This window comes from Balaenoptera borealis, assembly GCF_965194805.1.
Source record: "Balaenoptera borealis genome assembly, chromosome: 20".
Lineage (NCBI taxonomy): Eukaryota > Metazoa > Chordata > Mammalia > Artiodactyla > Balaenopteridae > Balaenoptera > Balaenoptera borealis.
Genome location: NC_138879.1, coordinates 40,689,984 through 40,712,159, shown reverse-complemented (window position 1 = coordinate 40,712,159; position 22,176 = coordinate 40,689,984). Strand labels below are relative to the sequence as shown.

At 37.8% G+C, this 22,176-nt stretch overlaps 1 protein-coding gene across 4 annotated transcripts in view; it reads right to left on the bottom strand.

The window, feature by feature from the left end:
• The window catches only part of SLFN12 (schlafen family member 12), a gene marked incomplete at its 5' end in the record, with an annotated part of 31,100 nt that extends 11,464 nt beyond the window's left edge, over positions 1–19,636 (bottom strand). For all 4 annotated transcript variants that reach the window (XR_014238764.1, XM_082373953.1, XM_082373952.1 and 1 more), the window contains 2 exons: positions 17,562–17,684; positions 18,580–19,636. Coding sequence is in view for 3 of the 4 variants with exons in the window: in XM_082373953.1 (XP_082230079.1) it covers positions 17,562–17,684; positions 18,580–19,636 (1,180 nt within the window). The remainder of the gene's footprint in view (positions 1–17,561; positions 17,685–18,579) is intronic.
• Between the last annotated feature and the right edge of the window lie 2,540 nt (positions 19,637–22,176).

The following is a 22,176-nucleotide window of genomic DNA, read 5'->3' as shown; positions in this document are numbered from 1 at the left end:
GCAAATACAGGGTGAGATGCTGGAAACCCAGAAGAAAATATCAACTGGGAGGCTAAAGAGCTGAACCTGAATTTCATCAACCTCATGGTGGTGGGGGGACTTAGACTGGAATTCAAGTCCCTGCAAAGTGGAGGGCCTGTGATAAACACCCCAGACTTTAAGTTGAGACTCAAGAAGAGCCATGACCTAACAGTAAAGGCAAAATTTAAAGATATTATCCCTAGAAAAGCATAAAACCAATCTTCAAAAAAAATCAAGGTTATCACTGGTACTCTGTCTACCTGACAAAACAAAGTATAATCCTCTTTGGAGGAATATAACACCTTCCAAAGCCTCTATAATTTGCCATCCATGGTACAATAAAAAATTCAGAGATATGATAAAAATCAGGACAAACTACCAAAAAAAACAAGAGAAAAAATGGATACGAGAAAAAGACTGACAAGTGATTCAGGTATTGGAATTTATCAAAAAGGGATTTAAAGACGAAGAGGACAGAACAGGAGGCTCCAGACTCTCCCTCCACCTGTGGATGGAACAAACAAACAGCTACATGTGGATCAATTCCCTCTGAGAGAAATCTAGAAACTAGTTGAGAGACTCCTGCACATTGGGTGACTGAGAAAATAACCACATTAAAATGGGTAGGAAAAGTTGAGACACAGCCTTGCCAGAAACTTCACCCCTAGCACAGCACCATACAGTCAGGAGGGAACCCTCAAATCCTAGCTTCTCCCTAAGGAGCAAAAGGTTTGGACCACACATCTAGTACCCCATCTTTTATGGCTGCTACCCAAGAGACTGGCTTCTAACTTGCCTATCTCTGAGAGCTGATGAAGCCCAGCATTCACTAGTCTCCTGGACCCAGAGCACTTCCAGTGGTTCTTCCTTCTGGCTCAGTAGAGAGCAAGCAGACAAAAAAGTCAGTTCCCAGCTTCTCTCTGGAAGAGATTAGATTGCACATCTAGTGCCCTAACTTTCGTACCTGCTGTCTGAGAGTCTGGCGTCTTACTTGTCTGTCTCTGGGAACTGATGGGGAAAGCAATCACTAGTCCCTTGGGAGTGTGAATGGGCATGTGGATACCTCCTGTTGCTCTTCCCCTGACCCACTCCAGTTATAAAACCAAGCCTCCGATTCTCCCTAGAAGGAGTTGGAATGCACATCTAGCTCCCAAAACTTTCCAGTTGCTACCAGAGGGACTGACTTCTAACCCATCCTTCTCTGAGAGCTGACAGGGCCTGGCATTCACTAGGTTCCGGAGGGCAACAGAGAACAAAGCAACAGTGTGAAAGAGCACACAGTCTGAACTAGTATGCAGGTATTTGTCAAGAGCAAGTGGGTGATAAACTCCATCTCTCAACTTCTCCCTAAGGAGAGGAGGAATTGGGACACACATCTAGTGCTTCAACTTTTCTGGCTGCAACCTGAGGCACTGGCTTCTATCTTGCCTGAACCAGGGCACTGATGGGACTTGGCTTACTCTGGGGAACACTAAGAACAAAGACAGCATCTAAAATGAGCACAAAGCTTTGAGAGGTACCCAGAATCTCTGGCTGAACTGATTAGTGAGTTCATCTCCTACATGAGGTCAGTCTGTGAAAACTGGAAGAAGTGGCTGTTTTATATAATGTGCAGAAACCAACACAGAGTCAAGAAAAAAGAAGAAATAGGGGAATATGTTCAAAATTAAAGAACAAGATTAATCTCTAGAAACCTTTTCCTAATGAAATGGAGCTACATGATTTACCCAAAAGAGAATTCAAAATAATGGCCTTAATGATGTTTTCTTAGGTCACGAAAGCAATGTATGAACAAAGGGAGGTTTTCAACAGAGACAGAAAATACTAAAAAGTACCAAAAAGAAATCATAGAACTGAAGCATACAACAAGTTAACTGAAAAATTCAATAGAGGGGTTCAACAACAGAATAGATCAAGCAGAAGAAAAGACCAATAAACTGGAAGACAGGTCACTGGAAATCATCCAGTAAAAAGAGAAAAAAGAAAAAAGAATGAAAAGGAGTGAAAACTGATGGGACACCATCAAGTAAACCAATGTATGCATTATGGAAGTTCCAGAAGGAAAAAAGAAAAAGGTGCAGAAAGCTTATGCCAAGAAGTAATGGCCGAAAACTTTTCAAACCTCAAAATAAACATCCAGATCTAGGAAGTCCAAAAGATACCAAATAAGCTGAATCAGAAGAGACTTACATTAAGACACATTATAATCAAACTGTCAAAAGTTAAAGATAAAAAGGATAATTTTGAAAGGAGTAAGAGAAAAGCAACTTGTGACATAAAAGGGAACCCCCGATAACACTATCAGTGGCTTTTTCTTAAGAAACACTGAATGCCAGAAGAGAGTCAGATGATATATTCAAAGTTCTGACAGAAGAAAACTTCCAACCAAGAATACATACACAGCAAACCTGTCCTTCAAAAGTGAAGGGGAGATAAAGACTTTCTAGAACAAACAAAAGCTAAGAGAATTCATCACTATTAGACCTACTTTATAAGAAATGCTAAAGGGAGTTCTTCAAGTTGAAAATAAAAGATGTTAAACAGCAACATGAAAGCATAAAAGTCATTGGTAAAGGTAAATATATAGACAAAAACAGAAAACCATATTATTATAACAGTAGTGGATAAATCACTTTTAATGTAGTATAAAAGTTAAATGAGATTCATTCATTCATTCACCGAATACTTACCAAGCACGGTGTGCCAGGCATCGTATACAGTGACAAGCTAACTAGAGGCAGTTCCTGCCTCTGGGGCTTCTGGGATGGAGTCCCTTCCACACACAGCCAGGATTGTTCCTCATCTCTCTGCCTCTCTCTTCTAGACCCTGAGATGTCTGGGCTCAGGAATCTTGGATCCGTCATATGTCCCTTTGGAGCCGTGTGGCTGACAGGGTCTTGGTGCTCTGGCCAGGTGTCAGGCCTGAGCCTCTGAGGTGGGAGAGCCGAGTTCAGGACATTGGCCCACCAGAGACTTCCCAGCCCCACGTAATATCAATCAGTGAGACCTCTCCCAGAGATCTCCGTCTCAACGCTAAGACCCAGCTCCACTCAACGACCAGCAAGCTCCAGTGCTGGACACCCCATGCCAAACAACTAGCAAGACAGGAACACAACCCCACCCATTAGCAGAGAGGCTGCCTAAAATCATAATAAGCTCTCGGACACCCCAAAACACACCACCAGACGTGGTCCTGCCCACCAGAAAGACAATATCCAGCCCCATCCTCCAGAATACAGGCCCCAGTCCCCTCCACCAGGAAGCCAACACAACCCACTGAACCAACCTTACCCACTGGGGGCAGACACCAAAAACAACGGGAACTATGAACCTGCAGCCTGCAAAAAGGACACCTCAAACACAGTAAGATAAGTAAAATGAGATGACAAAGAAATACACAGCAGATGAAGGAGCAAAGTAAAAACCCACCAGACCAAACAAATGAAGAGGAAATAGGCAGTCTACCTGAAAAAGAATTCAGAGGAATGATAGTAAAGATGATCCAAAATGTTGGAAATAGAATGGAGAAAATACAAGAAACATTTAACAAGGACCTAAAAGAACTAAAGAGCAAACAAACAATGATGAACTACACAATAAATGAAATTAAAAATTCTCTAGAAGGAATCAATAGCAGAATAACTGAGGCAGAAGAACGGATAAGTGACCTGGAAGATAAAATAGTGGAAATAACTACTGCAGAGCAGAATAAAGAAGAAAGAATGAAAAGAAATGAAGACAGCCTAAGAGACCTCTGGGACAACATTAAACGCACAAACATTTGAATTATAGGGGTCCCAGAAGAAGAAGAGAAAAAGAAAGGGACTGAGAAAATATTTGAACAGATTATAGTTGAAAACTTCCTTAATATGGGAAAGGAAATAGTCAATCAAGTCAAGGAAGCCCAGAGAGTCCCATACAGGATAAATCCAAGGAGAAACACGCCAAGACACATATTAATCAAACTATCAAAAATTAAATACAAAGAAAAAGTATTAAAAGCAGCAAGGGAAAAGCAACAAATAACATACAAGGGACTCCCCATAAGGTTAACAGCAGATCTTTCAGCAGAAACTCTGCAAGCCAGAAGAGAGTGGCAGGACATATTTCAAGTGATGAAAGGGAAAAATCTACAACCAAGATTTTAAAAAAATATTTACTTATTTATTTGTTTATTTTTGGCTGTGTTGGGTCTTCGTCGCTGCGTGCGGGCTTTCTCTAATTGCGGCTAGTGGGGGCTACTCTTCATTGTGGTACTCAGGCTTCTCATTGCAGTGGCTTCTCTTGTTGCGGAGCACGGGCTCTAGGTGTGAAGCTTCAGTAGTTGCAGCACTTGGGCTCAGTAGTTGTGGCTCACGGGCTCTAGAGCGCAGGCTCAGTAGTTGTGGTGCAGGGGCTTAGTTGCTCCGTGGCATGTGGGATCTTCCTGGACCAGGGCTCAAACCCGTGTCCCCTGCATTGGCAGGCGGATTCTTAACCACTGCGCCACCAGGGAAGCCCTACAACCAAGATTACTCTACCCAGCAAGGATCTCATTCAGATTCGACGGAGAAATTAAAACCTTTACAGACAAGCAAAAACTAAGAGAATTCAGCACCACCAAACCAGCTTTACAACAAATGCTAAAGGAAATTCTCTAGGCAGGAAACACAAGAGAAAGAAAAGACCTACAAAAACAAACCCAAAACAGTTAAGAAAATGGTGATAGGAACATACATATCAATAATTACCTTAAATGCAAATGGATTAAATGCTCCAACCAAAAGACATAGACTGACTGAATGGATACAAAAACAGGACCCGTATATATGCTGTCTACAAGAGACCCACTTCAGACCTAGGGACACATACAGACTGAAAGTGAGGGGATGGAAAAAGGTGTTCCATGCAAATGGAAATCAAAAGAAAGCTGGAGTAGCTATTCTCATATCAGACAAAATAGACTTTAAAATAAAGACTATTACAAGAGAAAAAGAAGAACACTACATAATGATCAAGGGATCAATCCAAGAAGAAGATATAAGAATTGTAAATATTTATGCACCCAACATAAGAGCACCTCAATACATAAGGCAAATGTTAACAGCCATAAAAGGGGAAATCGACAGTAACACAATCATAGCAGGGGACTTTAACACCCCACTTTCACCAATAGACATATCATTCAAAATGAAAATAAATAAGGAAACACAAGCTTTAAATGAGACATTAAACAAGATGGACTTAATTGCTATTTATAGGACATTTCATCCAAAAACAACAGAATACACTTTCTTCTCAAGTGCTCATGGAACATTTTCCAGGATAGATCATATCTTGGGTCACAAATCAAGCCTTGGTAAATTTAAGAAAATTGAAATTGTATCAAGTACCTTTTCCGGACACAACTCTATGAGACTAGATATCAATTACAGGGAAAAAACTGTAAAACTTACAAACACATGGAGGCTAAACAATGCACTACTAAATAACCAAGAGATCACTGAAGAAATCAAAGAGGAAATCAAAAAATACCTAAAAACAAATGACAATGAAAATACGACGACCCTAAACCTATGGGCTGCAGCAAAAGCAGTTCTAAGATGGAAGTTTAATAGCAATACAATCCTATCTCAAGAAACAAGAAAAATCTCAAATAAACAACCTAACCTTACATCTAAAGCAATTAGAGAAAGAAGAACAAAAAAATCCCAAAGTTAGCAGAAGGAAAGAAATCATAAAAATCAAATCAGAAATAAATGAAAAAGAAATGAAAGAAACGATAGCAAAGATCAACAAAACTAAAAGCTGGTTCTTTGAGACAATAAAAAACATTGATAAACCATTAGCCAGACTCATCAAGAAAAAAAGGGAGAAGCCTCAAATCAATAGAATTAGAAATGAAAAAGGAGAAGTAACAACTGACAGTGCAGAAATACAAAGGATCATGAGAGATTACTACAAGCAACTATATGCCCATAAAATGGACAACCTGGAAGAAATGGACCGATTCTTAGAAAAGCACAACCTTCCAAGCCTGAACCAGGAAGAAATAGAAAATATAAACAGACCAATCACAAGCACTGAAATTGAAACTGTGATTAAAAATCTTCCAACAAACAAAAGCCCAGGACCAGATGGCTTCACAGGCCAATTCTATCAAACATTTAGAGAAGAGCTAACACCCATCCTTCTCAAACTCTTCCAAAATATAGCAGAGCGAGGAACACTCCCAAACTCACTCTACGAGGCCGCCATCACCCAGATACCAAAACCAGACAAAGATGTCACAAAAAAAGAAAACTACAGGCCAATATCACTGATGAATATAGATGCAAAAATCCTCAACAACATACTAGCCAACAGAATACAACAGCACATTAAAAGGATCATACAGCATGATCAAGTGGGGTTTATCCCAGGAATGCAAGGATTCTTCAATATACACAAATCAATCAATGTGATACAACATATTAACAAATTGAAGGATAAAAACCATATGATAATCTCAATAGATGCAGAAAAAGCTTGTGACAAAATTCAACACCCATTTATGATAAAAACCCTCCAGAAAGTAGGCATAGAGGGAACTTACCTCAACATAATAAAGGCCATATATGACAAACCCACAGTCAACATCGTTCTCAATGGTGAAAAACTGAAACCATTTCCACTTAGATCAGGAACAAGACAAGGTTGCCCACTAGTTTTGTAAGTTTTAGCCACAGCAAAGAGAGAAGAAAAAGAAATAAAAGGAATCCATATCAGAAAAGAAGAAGTAAAACTGTCACTGTTTGCAGATGACATGATACTATACATACAGAATCCTAAAGATGCTACCAGAAAACTACTAGAGCTAATCAATGAATTTGGTAAAGTAGCAGGTTACAAAATTAATGCACAGAAGTCTCTTGCATTCCTATACACTAATGATGAAAAGTCTGAAAGAGAAATTAAGGAAACACTCCCATTTACCACTGCAACAAAAAGAATAAAATACCTAGGAATAAACCCACCTAAGGAGACAAAAGACCTGTATGCAGAAAACTATAATACACTGATGAAAGAAATTAAAGATGATACACACAGATGGAGAGATATACCATGTTCTTGGATTGGAAGAATCAACCTTGCAGAAATGACTATACTACCCAAAGCAATCTACAGATTCAATGCAATCCCTATCAAACTACCAATGGCATTTTTCACAAAACTAGAACAAAAAATTTCACAGTTTGTATGGAAACACAAAAGACCCCGAATAGCCAAAGCAATATTGAGAAAGAAAAATGGAGCTGGAGGAATCAGAGACCCTGACTTCGGACTATACCACAAAGCTACAGTAATCAAGACAGTATGGTACAAGCACAAAAACAGAAATATAGATCAATGGAATAGGATAAAAAGCCCAGAGATAAACCCACACACATACGGTCACCTTATCTTTGATAAAGGAGGCAAGAATATACAAGGGAGAAAAGACAGCCTCTTCAACAAGTGGTGCTGGGAAAACTGGAAAGCTACATGTAAAAGAATGAAATTAGAACACACCATTGCACAAATATAAACTCAAAATGGATTAAAGACCTAAATGTAAGGCCAGACACTATCAAACTCTTAGAGGAAAACATAGGCAGAACACTCTATGACATAAATCACAGCAATATCCTTTTTGACTTACCTCCTAGAGAAATGGAAATAAAAACAAAAATAAACAAATGGGACCTAATGAAACTTAAAAGCTTTTGCACAGCAAAGGAAACCATAAACAAGACGAAAAGACAACCCTCAGAATGGGAGAAAATATTTGCAAACAAAGCAACTGACAAAGGATTAATCTCCAAAATACACAAGCAACTCATGCAGCTCAAAATCAAATAAAAAAAAACCCAATCCAAAAATAGGCAGAAGACCTAAATAGACATTTCTCCAGAGGTATACAGATTGCCAACAAACACATGAAAAGATGCTCAACATCACTAATCATTAGAGAAATGCAAATCAAAACTACAATGAGGTATCACCTCACACTGGTCAGAATGGCCATCATCAAAAAATCTACAAATGATAAATGCTGGAGAGGGTGTGGAGAAAAGGGAACACTCTTGCACTGTTGGTGGGAATGTAAATTGATACAGCCACTATGGAGAACAGTATGGAGGTTTGTTAAAAAACTAAAAACAGAACTACCATATGACCTAGCAATCCCACTACTGGGTATATACCCTGAGAAAACCGTAATTCAAAAAGAGTCATGTACCACAATGTTCATTGCAGCTCTATTTACAATAGACAGAACATGGAAGCAACCTAAGTGTCCATCGACAGATGAATGGATAAAGAAGATGTGGCACATATACACAATGGAATATTACTCAGCCATAAAAAGAAACGAAATTGAGTTATTTGTAGTGAGGTGGATGGACATAGAGTCTGTCATACAGAGTGAAGTAAGTCAGAAAGAGAAAAACAAATACCATATGCTAACACATATATATGGAATCTAAAAAACAAAAATGGTTCTGAAGAACCTAGGGGCAGGACAGGAATAAAGACGCAGATGTACAGAATGGACTTGAGGACACAGGGAGGGGTAAGGGTAAGCTGGGATGAAGTGAGAGAGTGGCATTGACAGATATACACTACCAAATGTAAAATAGATAGCTAGTGGGAAGCAGCCGCATAGCACAGGGAGATCAGCTCGGTGCTTTGTGACCACCTAGAGGGGTGGGATAGGGAGGGTGGGAGGGAGACGCAAGAGGGAGGGGATATGGGGATATATGTATACGTATAGCTGATTCACTTTGTTATACAGCAGAAAGTAACACAACATTGTAAAGCAATTAGACTCCAATAAAGATGTTAAAAAAATTTAAATGACTAAAGTATTAAAAATAACTATAATTAACTTATGTTATTGGATACACAATATAAAGAGATATAAACTGTGACATTAATAGCATATAATGTGGAGGGAGAAGAGGTAAAAGTATAGTTTTTATATGCAAGTGAAATTAAGTTGTTATCAGCTTAAAGTAGACTCTTACAGCTATAAGATACTTTGTGTGAGCCCTATGGTAATCACAAAGAAAATACCTATAGAAGTTACACACACAAAAAGAGGAAGGAGTCAAGCCTAACAATATAAAAAACAAAACAAACAACCTCCCCCCACAAAACCCTAATGACGCACAAAGATGACAGCAAGAGAGAAAAAAGGGACAAAAGAACAAACAGAAAATAGTTAAGAAAATGACAATAATAAATCCTTCCTTACTAATAATTACTTTAAATGAAAATGGTTTAATGTTTCCAATCAAAAAATTTAGAATGGTTGTATGGATTAAAAACCAAGATCCAATTATATGCTGTCTATAAGAAACTCACTTTAGATTCAAGGACACATATATGTTGAAAATGAAGAGATGGAAAACGATACTCCAGACAAATGGTAACTAAAAGAAAGCAGGAATGGCAATACTTATATCAGGAAAAATAGAATTAAAGTCTAAAATAGTCTTTAGTGGGACTTCCCTGGCGGTCCAGTGGTTAAGAGTCTGAACCTCCAATGCAGGGGACGTGGGTTGGATCCCTGATCAGGGAAGTAAGATCCCACATGCTGTGCAGTGCGGCCAAAAAAATAAATAAATAAAATAAAATGAAATGAATTTTTTAAAAAAAGTAGTCTTTGGAGACAAAGAAGTCAAAACACAGTGATAAAAGGGTCAATTCAACAGTGAGATGTAACAACTGTAAATCTATATGCACCCAACATCACAGCACCTAAGTATATAAAGCAAATATTGAAAAATCTGTATGGAGAAGTTGGCAGCAATAAAATATTAGTGTAAGAATTCACTATTTTCACTCTCAATAATGGTTAGAACATCCAAATAAGAAAACAACAGACTTGAACTAAAGATCAAATGAACTTAGACATATACAGAACTTTCCACCCTCCAGCAGAACACACATTCTTCTCAAGTGCTCATGGGACATTCTCTGAGATAGGTCACATTAGGTCACAAACAAGTCGTAACAAATTTAGGAAGATTGAAACCATACCAAGTATTGTTCTGACCAAAATAAAAGGAAACTAGAGATCAATAACAACAATAAAATGAGAATTTCACAAATACTTGGAAACTAAACAACACGCTGTTGAATAGCTATTAGGTCAAGGAGGAAATCAAAAGGGAATTTTAAAAATATCTCAAGACAAATGAAAATACAATATACCAAAACTTATGGGTTGTAACAAAAGCAGTATTAATAGGTAAGTTTATAGTGATAAAGGCCTACATTATAAAATAAAAATATAACAAACAACATAACCTTACACTTCAAAGAACTGAAAAACAACAACAAAGTAAGCTCAATATTATCAGAAGGAAGGTACTAATAAAGATTAGAGCAGAATTAAATCAAGTAGAGAATAGAAAAATAACAGAAAAAATCAACAAAATTAAGAGTTGGTTTCTTAAAAAAAGATAAACGAAAATGACAAACGTTAGCCAGAAAAACTAAGCAAAAAAGAGAGAGAAATCTCAAATAAATAAAACCAGAAATGATAAAGAAAACATTACAATGGATGCTTCACATATAAAAAGGACCAAAAGGGACTCTTATGAATAATTATATGCCAACAAACTGGATAATCTAGAAGAAACAGATAAATTTCTAGAAACACACAATTTACCAAGACTGAATCAAAAAGAAATAGAAAATCTAAACAGACCAATAACAATTAAAGAGACTGAAGGATTGAAGCCTCCCTATGAAGAAAAGCCCAAGTCCAGATAGCTTCATGGGTGAATTCTACCAAACATTCAAAGAATTAATTCCAATCCTTCTTAATCTCTTCTAAAAAATAAAAGAGGGAACACCTCCAAACTCATTTTATGAGGCCAGCATCACCCTGATACTAAAGCCAAACAAAGATACCACAATAAAAGAAAAGAAAACTACAGGCCAATACCCCTAATTAATATAGATGCAAAAGTCTTCAATAAAATACTAGTAAACCAAATTTGAAAGCACACTAAAAAGACTATACACCATGACCAAGTAGGATTATCCCAGGGATGCAAGGATGGTCCAGCATTTACAAATCAATGTGATATACCACATTAACAGAGTGAAAGATAAAAGCCACATAATCATTTCAACAGAGGCAGAAAAAGAATTTAACAAAATTCAACAACCATTCGATAAAAACTCTCAACAAAATAGGTATAGAAGGAATTTACCTCAACACAACAAAGGCCAGATATGAAAAGCCACAGCTAACATCATAACCAATGCAAAAAAACTGAAAGCTTTTCCTCTAAGATCCAGTACAAGGCAAGAATGCCCACTCTCACCACTTCTATTCAACACAGTACTGGAAGTCCTAGCCAAAGTAATTAGACAAGAAAAAGAAATAAAAGACAACCAAATCAGAAAGTAAGAAGTTAAATGATCTCTGTTTGCAGATGACATGATCATATATGTAGAAAACCCTAAAGATTCAACAACAACAAAAACTGTTAAAACTAATAAGAAAATTCAGTAAAATTGCAGGATACAAAATCAATGTACAAAATCTGTAGCATTTCTATACACTAACAATAAACTATCTTTTTTTTTTTTTGACTGTGTTGGGTCTTTGGTTCGTGCGAGGGCTTTCTCTAGTTGCGGCAAGTGGGGGCCACTCTTCATCGCGGTGCGGGGATCGCTCTTCATCGCGGTGCGCGGGCCTTTCACTGTCGCGGCCCCTCCCGTTGCGGGGCACAGGCTCCAGACGCGCAGGCTCAGCAGTTGTGGCTCACGGGCCTAGTTGCTCCGCGGCATGTGGGATCCTCCCAGACCAGGGCTCGAACCCGTGTCCCCTGCATTAGCAGGCAGACTCTCAACCACTGCGCCACCAGGGAAGCCCTAAACTATCTTTAAAGGAAATTAAGACAACAATCCAATTTACAATAGTAACAACAAGAATAAAATACTTATGAATAAACTTAACTGAAGAAGTGAAAGACTTGTACACTGAAAACTCTAAAACATTGATGAAGGAAATTAAAGAAGGCACAGATAAATGGAAAGACAAAAAGACACATTATCTACAAGGAAGCAACAATAAGACTTATGATTCATTCTTCTACGGAAAGCCTATAAGCCAGAAGACAATGGAATGACATCTTAAAGTCCTGAAAGAAAAGGTCTGCAAACCTAGAATTCAACATGTACCACAAATATCCAACAAAAAGCAAAAATAAAACATTTTCAGATGGGTGGGGGGAAAGAGAGAGAAAGAGATAACTTATTGTCAGAAGATCTACACTACAAATAACATCAAACAGAGTTCTTCTTCTTAAAGGAAAATTATCCCAAATGAAAGCATTAAACTTCAGGAATTAATACATTTTCCTGGAAAGAGTAAATGTTGGGCAAATAAGAAGTATTATTGACAGTTTTAAAACAATAAAAGGATTCATACAGAGCTAAAAACTTGGGAAGAAGTAAAACTAGCAAAATAAAGATGCACACTGTAATTTCTAGGTGAACCACGTCAAGGAATAATAGAATAATTTGTAATTAAAAGCTGAGAGAAGAGAAGAACAGGAAAATAAAATAAAATACTTAATCCAAAACAAGGCAAAAAGAAAAAAAAACAGATGAGAGGTTTTTGTCTCTAAGCAATGGTAGAGTAGCTTAGTCAGACTAACCCTCTCACAGATACAAAGTGTAAAATCTGAACAAAATATTAAAAATTAAGTATTTGAAGGCATTGAAAAGTAACCAAAGCAGGAGATATAAATAGAAGAGCAGTCTACCCTTGAAAGACGATTGCAACTGGAGAGATTTTTGAGTTTGCAGCATTTTTCCGAGGAACACTGTCTAGTATTTGCACTGCTTAGAAAGCAGAAAGAGTCTTATTATCTGAGCTGTCAGAGGACAAAATTCAAGGCTGGTAGAGCAGTCAGAAAGTTAGAGAAGAAATACTAGAAGGGAAGGAGATGCAATGGGAGTGAGTCCCAAAATCTGCATATAAAGTCCACACAGATCCTTGGCTGTGGACTAAACTACACATGCACAGGGAATATCCTGAAGGAAAAAAGGCAGCAAGCTGAAATCTGAAAAAATTAAGAAAAAATTATTGGAATGAAAATAAAAGCAAGCCCAACAGTACACTGTCTACAAGACACACATTTTAGATACAAAGACATAAATAGGTTGAAAGTAAAAGAATGAAAAAATATATACCATGCAGCTTCTAATTATAAGAAAACTGGAGCAGCTATATTAATTCCAGACAATATAGATTTCTACTCAAGAGATACTGTGGAAATGAAGAAACTTTCAAAATTATAAAAGGGTTAAGACATCAGGAAAATTATAAATGAGTATGAGCTTAATAAGAACTCCAAAGTACTTGAAGCAAAAAAATGACAGCATTAAAAAGATAAATAGGGCTTCCCTGGTGGTGCAGTGGTTAAGAATCCGCCTGCCAATGCAGGGGACACGGGTTCAAGCCCTGGTTTGGGAAGATCCCACATGCCATGGAGCAACTAAGCCCATGAGCCAAAACTATTGAGCCTGCGTTCTTGAGCCCGCAAGCCACAACTACTGAGTCCATGTGCCACAACTACTGAAGCCCGCACGCCTAGAGCCCGTGCTCCGCAACAAGAGAAACCACTGCAATGAGAAACCTATGCACCGCAACGAAGAGTAGCCCTCGCTCGCCGCAACTAGAGAATGCTCGCGCACAGCAACGAAGACCCAACACAGCCAATAAATAAATAAATAAATAAATAAAATTAAAAAAAAAAGATAAATGGACAAATGCACTATTGTAGTTGGCGATTATAAATACCTCTCTTTCAAATTGAAAGAAGAATGAAACAAAAAATGAGTTTATAGAAGATGCGAATGACACTATGAATCAACCTGACTTGACATTTATAGAAAAACATACTCAACAACTGTGGAACATATATTCTTTACTAGTGCACTTGGAAAATCTACCAAAATAAACCATAAATAAACCAAAACAAGCTTCAATAAATTTCAAAGATTGAAATCTTACAGAGTATATTCTCTGATCACCATGGAATTAAATTAGAAATCAACAACTATAAGATGTCTATAAAAGGTCCAAGTATTCGAAATTTAACAGTAAAATAATCTATGCATCAAAGAGGAATTCATATGGAAAATTAGAAAATCTTTCAAGCTGAATAATTAAATTTCAACATATAAAAATTTGTGTAAAGCACAAATTAAGAGGCACAAACTACTATGTATCAAATAAATAAGCTACAAAGATACATTGTACAGCATGGGGAATATAGCCAATATTTATAATAACTATAAATGCAGTATACCCTTTAAATATTGTGAGTCATTATGTTGTACACCTGGGGCTTAGTAATACTGTAAATCAACTATACTTCAATTTTTAAAAATGGCTGGTATCAAAAAGACAAGAAACAACAAGTGTTGGTGAGAATGTGGAGAAAAGGGGACCCTCATGGAATGTAAATTGGTGTAGCCACTATGGAAAACAGCATGGAAGTTCCTCAAAAAACCAACAATAGAACTACCATACAATCCAGCAATTCCACTTCTGGGTATTTAGCCAAAGAAAATGAAAATACTATTAGAAAAGATATATGTACCCCTATGGTCACTGCAGCACTATTTACAGTAGCTAAGATATGGAAGCAACAAACTAACAAACATAACAAAACAGAAACAGAGTTATAGAAACAGAGAACAAACAGATGGTTGCCAGAGAAGAGGGGTTTGGGGGGAGGAAATAAATAGGTGAAGGAGATGAAGAGGTATAAACTTCCAGTTGCAAAATAAATGAGTCATGGGTATGAAATGTACAGTGTGGGGGAATACAGTCAGTAACTATGTAATATCCTTGTATGGTAACAGATCATAACTAGACTTACCTTGGTGATCATTTTGAAATGTATAGAAATATCGAATCACTATGTTGTATAACAGGAGCTAGCATAGTGTTGTAGGTCAATTATAGTTCAAAAACAACAAACAAACTCATAGAAAAAGAGGTCAGATTTGTGGTTACCAGAGGCAGGGGGTAAGGGGAGGAGGAATTGGATAAAGGCAGTCAAAAGGAACAAATTTCTAGCTATAAGATAAATGAGTACTAGGGATACCAAAAAAAAAAAAAAAGGATAAAGTAAAAAAATTAAAAACATTAGGAAAACATAATCAGTATAATTGTTTATAAAGAACATAAAAAGAATCTATGGACAAATTATTTAAAATAAATTTTAACAAGGTAGCATGAACTCAATATATAAAATTGATTGCATTTCTACACACCAGCAACAAACAATAAGAAAATGTAACTTTTAAAGAAAAACATCGGGAATTCTCTGGCAGTCCAGTGGGTAGGACTCCGCACTTTCACTGCCGAGGGCGCAGGTTCAATCCCAGGTCAGGGAACTAAGATCCCGCAAGCTGCACAGCGCAGCCGAAAAAGAAAAAAAAAAAGACATCAATTACAATTACAGCAACAAAAAATTTTTAAAAGCCTAGTAATAGGGCTTCCCTGGTGGCACAGTGATTAAGAATCTGCCTGCCAATGCAGGGGATACAGGTTTGACCCCTGGTCCAGGAAGATCCCACATGCCATGGAACAACTAAGCCCGTGTGCCACAACTACTGAGCCTGCGCTCTAGAGCCCACGAGCCACAAATACAGAGCCAGCGTGCCACAACTACTGAAGCCTGCGCGCCTAGAACCCATGCTGTGCAACAAGAGAAGCCACCGCAATGAGAAGCCCACGTACTGCGACAAAGAGTAGCCCCCACTTGCTGCAACTAGAGAAAGCCCGCGCGCAGCAACGAAGACCCAACACAGCCAAAAATAAAATAAATAAAATAAAATAAATTACAAAAAAAAACCTAGTAATAAACGTAACAAAAAAAGTACAAAACTTATACACAGAAACTTATAAAACTTTAAAGACATTAAAGAAGATACAAACAAATGGAGAGATTTCCTATGTTCAACTGTACAAAGAGCAATTGATGTAAATATGTCACAAATCTACCTATTCAATGTAACTGCAATCAAAATCCTTAAAGGGTTTTTTGTGGCACTTAAGCAGATTCTAAAATTTGTATAATATATTAAATGATTTAAAATCACCAAGACAGTCTCAAAGAAAAAGAATAAAAGTAAGGTGGCTTACCCTGCCAAGTACTTAATATAATATTACAATATTAGGACAGTATAGTGGATGCAGGGACAGACAAATTGACCAAGAGAACATAATAGGGATTCTAGAAATATGGCTATACGTATACTTAGTAATATGCTGGAGGTGGCATGGCAGATCAGTGGGTGAAAGTGGGAACTATTCAGTAATTGGAGCTGGGTAATGTGGCCATCCATAAGGAACAAAATGAAATAGTACTCTTGCATCACCACTGAGATGGATCAAGGATTTAAATGTTAAACGTCAAGTGCAAAACCCTAAAACTTTTAGAAGAAAATGAAGGGAAATATCTTTCTAACCTTAAGGTAGAGAATGATCTCTTACACAAGGCACAAAGAGCATTAAACCAGAAAATTAAAATATGGTAACTTTGACTATATTAAAATATCAAACTACTAATTACCATAATATGCCTTAAGAAAAGAGAAAACTAAAGCCACAAACTTGGAGAAGATCTCTGTAATGTGTAATACCTATGACCAAAAGAGGATTTGGATTCTAGAATCTCCTACACATCAGTAAGAAAAAGACAAAAGCCTAATAGAAAAATGGGCAAAAGACAGAATAGGCCTTTCATAGGTGATAAAATACATATGGCCAGGAAGTATATGAAGATATGCTCAACCAAATTAATAACCAGGAAAATGTAGACACAGAGAGATATTATTTTACACCTATTTCAGTGAAGGAAGAAGGAGGATGAGAAGAAAGATGAAGAGAAGTTTGACAACTGGAGAAGACGTGGCATTTGTAACATATTGTTGTTGGGAGTAAAGTGACTCAGTTACTTCAAAAAACAATCTGGCATTATCTTATTGCTTGAATATTCACATACTTCCTGACCTAGCAATTCTACTCCTAGGTGTGGACCCAGGAGAAACTCTTGCAACTATGCACCAGAAGACTGAAAAGAATATTCAAGGTAACACTGTTTATATGGCAGAAAATGACATGTTGTCCATAAAAAGTAATAACGAAAACAGATAAATCAGAGATTCTGAGTACTGGTGGCCTTTCTTCAGTAACTGAATGTATGAAGCTGGGTCTCAATCTAGATTTCCCAGCAACATGATGTACTTCCTTTTTGTTTAAACTAAATTGAGTTGGGGTTCTCTTACTTCCAATTAAAGGAGTTCCTATTACACCAAGAAAAGTCTAATCAAAACCTGAAAAACTGGATTTTGACATGTTCAATGATAAAAACACCAAAGCATTCCCCTGAATGCCAGAATATACTTTGATGATAAGTTTCAAGATAGAACTGATGTGAAGAGAAGGTTTGAAAACACACACACCAAGTCCAAAGAAACCAGAATTAAATTACCTGTAAGGTGATATCTCTGCTCCTGACTTTCCAAATTCTTATATTTATACAGAGGCCAATCTAGGGGTATAGGTGATAACATACTTTGTTGAAGGTTCATCTCTTCAAATAACCTGGAAAAATCTTAAAAAACAAAAATCACTTTCTCAATTTGTCACAACTAAATGCTTAGTATATCAACAAAATGCTTAGTATATCAAAAGTCTGCTTAGAAATGACCCCATTTTTCCAATAGAAATATTGTTAGATATCGTGGTTAGATTCCCAAGTCAAACGTAAGTTATAAATTTATTCCTTGAGGCTGCTGAAACACACTATATTGAATACTAATAGGAAAATGCATTAATAGTAATTGAATACATCACCATATAATTGGGTTCATTTTAAAAGCAATTAAAATTAGAAGACATGATGGCTAGTGAAGGAGAGCTGAATTTTGTGCAGATTCCAAGGAAGAAGCTTGCTAGTGCTGGTCTAATTTCATTGGAGGCTTTTCTTTTCCAAAAATCAGATGAAATACCAACACTATCCTTTTCTTATCAGTCCAATTTAGGGTTACACGTTGATTCACAAACGGAAGAGACAGCAGAGGAAGAGGGAAGAGGTTCTAAGGGAAATAAATGGAAAGGTGTAAAGAAAGATGAAGGAGCAAGTAAATAAAAGAGGCAAGTGTTCCTGAGAGAGAGAAGTGGTCAGTTACTGAAACCGAGCTCAGAAGGAAAAGGGAGAAGGAATTCACAGGCTCTCCTTGAAAGTGAGTAGAAGTGACAGGGAAGAAAAACAGTGTTAATTGGATCTTTATACCAGGCAGTGCTACAGAGAGGAGGTAGTGTGCTTTCTGTATGGAATAGTTACCTTCTAAGTGGGTAGAGAGAGTGAACTATGAGTGTAACCACCAGAGATTAGTAAATTAGGTGTTGAAATTTGAGGACTATTGATGTTGCCCCAAATCCAAGAGAAAAAAAAAGCCTTACCACCCCAGCCAAATATACCCTTATTTCTAATCCCCCTTCCTCACTTGGTTCAGGATCCAGCATTAATTGGCCCCATTCCTCCACGGTCAGCTGCATCACTTGATTATCTTTCACATGCCAGGAATTCGGCTTTTTGGCAAACACCGCACAACAGAATAGCTCTATTTTGAGCGCACAGACATATCCACAAAGACTTCCTTCATCATATACTTCAAGGAATTTGCATGAATAATTTATCTTCTTCTTCTCTATACAGAAATGATAGACAGGAAACTTGCTAATGCATTGTTCTATTTCTTTTTCTATCTTGTCAAGGTCACTCTTCTCTGCTTTAAAGCCAGTTACTTCTTGTTTTTCTTCACTTAAACCAATAAACAAATAGCCCCCATGAGTATTTGCAAATGCAGAAACGTATTGAGGGAGAATCTCTTTAATGCGTTGTAACAGCTTTTCTGTTGAGTAGTCTTTCATTTCAACATGTGTGGATTCAGTAAAGGTGAGTTTTTCTCCGTACCTGAGTTGCATCCTATTAAAAAAGTCAGCAGCCAAGGCCTTCATGCTACTTTCTTCTTGTACATCAAAATGGTACCTCTTTGGAGGTGATTTAGGTATTAAAGAAAATCCCTCTCCAGTTTCTAACCTGTCTTTGAGGAATTCCAGTGCAGCGGTAGCATTCATTACTTTTACAGAGGTTATATCTCTTTTGTACAAATTGGAGCTCAAGGTGGCAATCCTCAACCCAGAGGTTTCTGAGCTCCACGATTTGACAAAAATCAGAAAATATTTACCTTGCTGCATAAAGTCTAAGTATTTAGAAACAAACGAAACAATACTGGCAAAAGAATTTTCCAAATCTAATCCTATTCCATCTTTTTCATAACTATAGTTTTCATTCTCAATTTCAGCCCTGCACACGCCCCCTCCAGAATTCAGCAAAGCAACCACAGATTGTGAGACGTTTTCATTCTGCTTTCTTCTCAGTTGACAATCTTTCATTTTTTTTCTATTCTTCTCCCCGAAAGTGACTTTTCCCACATCTAGAACCAGCTCAGCATAGTTAGCGTCCAAAACAACACGGATGGTCATTTTCCTAGAAGCCATTCAATTTCCAAGCAGAAATTCTTTTCTGTAAAACAGACAGAGCCGTTTAAAATAGGACCTGAGCAAAAGAGATAGCAAATTGTGTATTGTGAGGCAAACCCAGCAAAATTCTTTATTTTGTTTTATCCTATATTCCACTGGATGCCATGATAAGGATACAGATATAAAATAGGCTTTGGGGACATATTTTGAACTGATGATAATGATAATGATGGTAAGATGATAATAATTTCTACTCCTGTAAAATTTTCCAATTTTTTGCCATAGTTTTATATGATCCTCTTCTAATTGTTTTAATCTAATTTTTATCTGTGTTTATATCTCCTTTCTAATCCCTAATATTATAAAACTTGTTTCTCTCTTCTTTTCTTAAATAAGCCCCTGAGGGGAGCCTATCTATGTTTCTGATCTCAGTGAACCAAATTTTAGTTTTATATATTACATATACTTTTATTTTTTAAAATAATTTCAACTTTATCTTAATTATCTTCTTTTATTGGGGAATCCCTTGGGAAAACTCTCAGTTGGAGTCTAAAGACATCTAGCAATATGCCATTTTAATAATTTTTCCTTCCTGCAAGGATGAGTTAGATTCATAAATTTTGGCCATTGATCTTAAGCAAGGTGGGCCAAGTCACTGTACCCTTTTTCTATCAGATATCCATATATTTTCAATGAGGTAAAATTCTTATATACAAAAACATCTGCTTTAAGTATAAGTATCCCAAATCCATTAACCCTGTCCCTTTAAGGTCTACTGGGATTACGGCTTTGTTATAGATGGCCTAGAGACAGCTGAGAGAAGAGTTCATCACAGGTAGTGATCACTACACTGGGAAAGGATACAAAGAGGGTCAGAATACTCCTGTCCACTGCTGGACCAGTATCCTGCAGAGACTCAGCTGTAGGCTGTGGATACACCTCAGTCTCTATAAACTTCTGATCATATGTAAACAACTGTATGGATTGAATGTTTGTGTCCCTTCAAAATTCATATGTTGAAACCCTCCCCTACGACATGATGGTATGAGGAAGTGGGGCCTTTGGGGGGTAATTAGGATCAGATGAGGTCATAAGGGCCGAGCACTCATCAGTAAGATTAATGCCCTTGTAAGAACCTCAGGAGAGGTTGCCTTCCTTCTCTGCTCTCTACTATGTGAAGATACAATGAAAAGTCTACAACCAGGAGAGGACCCTCATTAGAACCTGACCACACTGGCACCTTGATCTTGGACTGCCCAGCCTCCAGAACTGTGAGAAATAAGTTTCTGTTGTTTATAAGCCAGCCAGTCTATGATATTTTTATAATAGCAGCCAGAGCTGACTAAGACAGCAACAGGAACTTTGGGGCTCCAGATGATTTGGACAGTTGGGGTTAAACCAAGAGAATTCCTTTGTCGATCATGACCATTCCATACAGAGGGAAAAAAGCAACAATATATTCCACAGAACACTTAGCAAATTACAGGGCCTAGACTAAGTGTTCAATAAATGTCACCACTCCAAATGCCCCAGAGTAGTCACCACCCCCCCGTGAAACTTGGGGCCTCTGTGCCTTTGCCCTCTTCCACTTTCGTCACCTGAAAACTCCTCTCATCCTTTCTGGAAGTCCCATGTCTATCCTCTTCTCAGGGCTCCCACAGAACTTTGTATTCATGCTGGGCCCTAATCTCACCATAGATCTAGAGAAATCTTTAGAAACAGAGTACTGAAGTGTTTAGAGTGGTTGTTTTCAAACTACAGGAAATCTGGTGGGGGCCCCTAATCGTTTAGGACACAAGGAGGAAAGGCCTGGGGCCTCGTTCCTGCCATGGACTCTGAACCTCGGCGGGTGCAGAGCACTCTTCCTGCTCTGGAATGTCTTCCATGAAATTTTCTGAGCCCTTCCAGTGCCTGGGACCAGCCAGGGCCAGCAGTGTCATCCTGGAAAGGTGCCCAAGCCTGGACAACACTCTATGGGTCCAGGTCCCCATTTCTTCCCTTTTCAGTGCTCAATGGCCCTTTACCCAAGGAGCCCTGGGACTCATACCAACGTGTTGTCCTGGGATCTCATGGCTGGATCCTGGTTCTGGAGAATAGCCTCGTGCTATAAGTTGAATGTTTATGTGCCCCCAAAATTAACATGTTGAAACCTAATCCCCAGTGTGATGGTGTTTGGAGATAGGGCCTTTGGGATGTGATTAGGTCACAACGGTGGAACCCTCACAAATAGGATAAGTATCCTTATAAAAGATTCCCCAGAGAGCTGCCTGGCCCCTTCCACCTTGTGAGGACAGAGAAAAGACAGTCATCTATGAAACAAGAAGTGGTCCTCACCAGACACCAAATCTGCTGCACCTTAATCTGGACTTCCCAGCTTCCATAACTGTAAGAAACAAACTCTGTTGCTTATAAGCCACCCAATCTATGATATTTTGTTATAGCAGCATGAACAAACTAAGACACCTGGTAAGTGGATCACCTCACTGGCTGAAACTATTTCTTTCGCAGGATTGAGACTGGATTGCCAGAATGGTGCTAACGTTCTGATTTTAGTTGAC